Source organism: Dreissena polymorpha, chromosome 4, assembly GCF_020536995.1.
Source record: "Dreissena polymorpha isolate Duluth1 chromosome 4, UMN_Dpol_1.0, whole genome shotgun sequence".
NCBI classification, from domain to species: Eukaryota; Metazoa; Mollusca; class Bivalvia; order Myida; family Dreissenidae; genus Dreissena; species Dreissena polymorpha.
Genome location: NC_068358.1, coordinates 53,801,112 through 53,805,899, shown reverse-complemented (window position 1 = coordinate 53,805,899; position 4,788 = coordinate 53,801,112). Strand labels below are relative to the sequence as shown.

At 38.3% G+C, this 4,788-nt stretch overlaps 1 protein-coding gene across 2 annotated transcripts in view; it reads right to left on the bottom strand.

Moving 5' to 3' along the window:
* Nucleotides 1–851: 851 nt before the first annotated feature.
* LOC127876115 (proline rich transmembrane protein 1B-like) overlaps nt 852–4,788 on the bottom strand; it is a 15,631-nt gene continuing 11,694 nt past the window's right edge. For both annotated transcript variants that reach the window (XM_052421057.1, XM_052421056.1), the window contains exons 2-4: nt 4,378–4,736; nt 3,214–3,357; nt 852–1,040 (exon numbers count right to left, since the gene is read on the bottom strand). In XM_052421057.1, coding sequence (XP_052277017.1) covers nt 897–1,040; nt 3,214–3,357; nt 4,378–4,736 — 647 coding nt within the window. In that variant the 3' untranslated portion in view covers nt 852–896. The remainder of the gene's footprint in view (nt 1,041–3,213; nt 3,358–4,377; nt 4,737–4,788) is intronic.

The window sequence follows — 4,788 nt, the reverse complement described above, 5'->3', positions numbered from 1 at the left end:
AAATCATTTGTCATAATATGCCTACCTTTTTGCTGAGCATACTATCGTAATGGGTCTCATGATTCTAAATATCTTTCAAAATAGTTTCTGATATCATTCTTTCCTGTGATCCTTACTTGATGGTGTTGTCATTATTATTTCTTACCCCGTGCGTTATAACTTAGAGAATCATCAAGATGATTTTATACCTACTCAGATAGACTGAAATACAGTTGGAAGTTAATGGTGTTCTCTACCGGAGTTTTGCATTCTGACTAGATTTATTCCATTTAACAAGCACCAGTTTAATGGAAGAGTGAATATTTTATCAACGTATAATCCTTTTTTGAAGATGGTAGCATTTCAGAACACTACTATTCGGTATAGCTGAAGTTTAACCGTAAATGGACCGTCACTTACGACGAAAAAATAATAGTTTTAAAATACCGTATTGTTTTTACAGTTATTAGTTTAAATTGTAAAAAATACGGTATTTTAAAACTTTTTTTTTCGTCGTTTGTGGTTGACGGTCCCTCGCTTTTGACTTATGGCCTGAATCTTGTGAGCAACACTATGTCTTAACATACCAATCACTTTTGCTTAATCGAATCAGCGTATGCTTGACAACGTTATGCTACGAAGTGCCTGGAGTGATTGCCTTATATCGGATGATCATTCAGTCTGTACAATCTTCTGCCAATTAACTAATGGTGAGCGAGCCAAGTTATATTGTATGTTCCCGTATGTTTGAACGCCTGAGGTACAATAACACAATCGGAAATGTGAAAAAAAAAACATACGAACTTGTATCACATATACTATATGTAAACACTATTACAATAATGCGCGTGAAAATGAACAAAACAAGCACGAATAGTTACTATTTAATCAATCCAAATGTTTGTTTTTCAGTAAAGCTAGGTTGACCGCAGAACGGCAACGAGTGTGATGACTAGAATGATGCCGACGCCAGCGACGACACTTGCAATAATCAGGCCTCTTGCGGCGTTAGCGTTAAACTTTGCACCGGTCATGTTGCCAGACATCGCCATCCGGTTTGCCTGTGGTTGAAAAGTATTTTTTCTCTCACAGATTTCTCCCAATATAGGCATTGAATAAATTCTATACACGCATACATTTAAGATATGTACTTTGTAAAGACCATCTCAACGATGTTACAAAATAATAAAATTCATGACAAATAATTATCATCTTAGCTTTGCAGTTTTTGAGGAAAAAGCTTTTTTTTCCAATTTATGTATGCATAAAAAACAACGAAGTGATCTCTACATCAAAACATTAAACTCGTTTTGCTGTGATTAACTACATATAATACTGGTACGATTGAAACAAAATGTGACAGATGATTAACTAGGGATTATATTATGTTCGTTCAAATGTTAAAAAAAGAGAAATCGTTTTAATGAACAGTCCAACCAACGCAAGGTCGGACGAAAAAAGGATGACGAACAAAAACTGACCTAGCGAAGCAATTTGTCGCCAGATGAGCTGAACATCTTATCTTGTCGATCGAAGTTCAAATTTATTCACTGACGTTCTTAACAACTGTAATGCCTCGGTCACACTGTCACGAATCAGAGCTACGAACGAGCTACGAATACTTTTCGGCACAGTTCGTAGCTATCCTTACTGGACCATGGCTCTCCGTACTTGATCCGTGATCAGTCGTAGTAGTTTTTGGATGTCCGTAGCGACTCTTGACAAATTTTGAACATGTTCAAAAAATTGCTATGAATTTATCGACCGTAGCGTATCCGTAGCAGTCCGTACTAAACCGTACTGATCCGTACTAGTTCGTAACGACACCGTAGTCGTCCGTACCTTTTCGTAGGCCCAAAAAAGTTCAAGGACTTCTACGGATTGATACGAAGAAGTACGGAGCGGTACGGTTACGCTACGTATTAGCTACGATTATTCCACGGATATACTACGGAAAGCCACGGTTCTAGTACGTTGTACTACGGATAGGCAGGAATTTGCACGCTCTTGTACGATGTACTTCATTTCAGCACGGAACAGTACGGACATGTACGGTCAACTACAATAACTTGCTACTGAAATACATCATTGAAATTATAAAGCAACCGTACATGCATTTGTTGAGTTCACAATCATGAACCGCCAGCAAATTGCGTTTGCAATAAATTTGTTACACTTGGATATTGATATGGCACAAAATGCAGAGGCCGTAGTCGAGCTGCTTGACAATATGCACAGATGTAATAATGATTCAATATCGTATAACTAGTATAGCTTTGTGCTAAAGGTTACGTATTTTGAAAATATTAGAATTTGAATTTACTAGTAATACATTTTTTTAGTTACAGGTAAGTGTCTGCCTCATATGCCTTTTTAATATTGCTCTTACTTTTACGTGATTTAATAATTGTTAAATTAATAGCCGACATAATAAAATACAAAATTAATCATACTTTCCTAAGCATAATCTATATTTGTACATCAATAACTACATACTTTATCAGGTCAGAGAAGAAAAAGGAGGTGGTGGATAAGAGACTGGCTTATAAGACGACCCGGCTCTTGGTTTTGAATGGAGAGGTAGACTTCCCCAGACACGGCTGATTCCATTATTTCTGTTTCGCGCTGTTGCTGTCGCTTGCATGTTGTCTTTTTTGGAGGCATTCTGTGAATGGCAATATAAGAGGCTGTGGGCGCAATTTTCAATCGTAGTTCGTTCCTACCTGTCCGTACCAGTCCGTCGCAATTCCCACTGCTTCGTAGCTGACCGTTCTAGTTCGTACTAACCCGTACTAGACCGTAGCGGATCCGTAGTAAGAACGTACTGATTCGCGTAGCATCGTACTAAATCGTACCAGACCGTAGCGGATTCGTAGTTTGATCGAACCGATTCGTGGCGCTCCGTACTAAATCGCTTCGATCAGTAGCAGTCCGTACCGTTCCTTGTTCATTTTCTAACATTTTGATGGTAGATTCGTTGTGCTCCGTACTGAAATCGTAGCGGCCTACGGATTTTGACAATTTCGTTGTCACTCGTAGCCGATTGAATCGTAGCTCATTCTTAGCTCTGATTCGTGACAGTGTGACCGAGGCATAACATTTTTTCATGACACAACATCAGACACGAACTATTCTTTGTCATTTAAAATCATATGTTCGCTAGTCAAAACCACGAGAAAACTACATGTGGACTTTTTGTAAAGATTATAATAAAAACACGCTGTTAATTCTTACGTCATGTGCGTAGATGATGGCGGTAAACCCAAGAGGACAAAAGCAAAACATGCATGCTAGGATGGCGGGAATCATGTAGTCTGGAGGCCGAGTGGTGGTCGCCACATTCATTGGCTGCTGAACAGGCTGTGTGTGTGTGACGACCTGAAACGACATCTCGTATGAGCAGCTTTTGATAAGTAATCATAGGGTATGTAACATGACATGTACCAGACGTTATGAATGCCAGGAATTAAACAAATAAATACACTGGTACTAATTGTTACATGCGGAACGGAATATAAGAAAATCTGCGCTCAGACGACTCTTTGTTTTCACCAACCTATGTGGGATTAACCCTTGAAATTTAGAGCCGCCATTAACAATTGAACACAACACAATCTGTGTTGTATGTACATGAAGGATGTTGCTCGTGCTTGTCGTTTCTTACTTGCGAAGACACGCGTTTTCTAGATAAGAAAGATAGTGACAATATTATCATGAGTGAGTGTCAAAATCAATTACTAAATAAGGGGATAGGTTTTTAATGTATAACTGTAAAGAAATTAAATAGAGGGAGTAATCACGTATCAAGATAGCGACGTCCTTGTCGAAACAGGTATTTTCGCCGTTTACCCTTTATTACTTTGTCTTACTTTAAAATGCCGCTCACTTTCCAGAAAAAAACAGTAAGAAAGCAAGTAGCGTTTATTTCGTATTAATATTCGCTTTATATCTTGACTTAACTCGCAACGAATGTTCTTAGCTGAAGCTATCATTTTGTAAAAAAAAGTTCGTAATTTTAAATTGTTTTATATAAAATAAATAAAATCAATTAACGGTATAAAATATACGCCTCTCGACATGGACGTTGCCATCTTGATCGTCACGTGATTACCCCTTCTGTTATAGTCCATCTGTAAATGATATATCTATTAAGAGATGCATGTACAGAAATTTATCAAACGAAGTGTAAGAAAAATGCTTATTATGTGTATGTGGTTTTGTATGTTGTTTTTTGTGGTTATTATTATCAACATAGAAAAAAGAAACGGCTGCTTAACTTTTTACGGCCTCTAAAGACAGACACATGGCAACTCATTTCTACAAAGACATTCTTAAGTCTTATTAAAATTGTCATTTATTGACTGAAAATCATAAATATAACACCAATCAATTACTCACAACTTGTGTTGTATTATATGGCTGTCCAGGAATAAGCTGTTCGCAAGTCTGCTGAAAACTGTATGACACCTGGGGGTAAGGTCTGTTTTGGTGTGGCTGTGGCATTGGGTACTGAGGCTGACCTTGGTAAAAGAACGGGGGCGCACCTTGCTGAAAACCGGTCGAAACTTGGAAGCCAGATTGAAAACCCGGCTGAACCAAGAACTCCGTTGATTGGACACCTGTATATCCGGATGTAGCTGCGTGGTCTGTGGGTTGGGTGCCCGGATATCCAGAAGGAACTGTTTTGTTTTCTTGACGTGGAGGGTAATCTTTACTGCACTCATCGTATGATGGTGGTGGTGGGAGTAATGGCAAATCTTCAATAAGGATGCATGTTATGTTCGTAAATCGTTGTATCATACTAAGTGT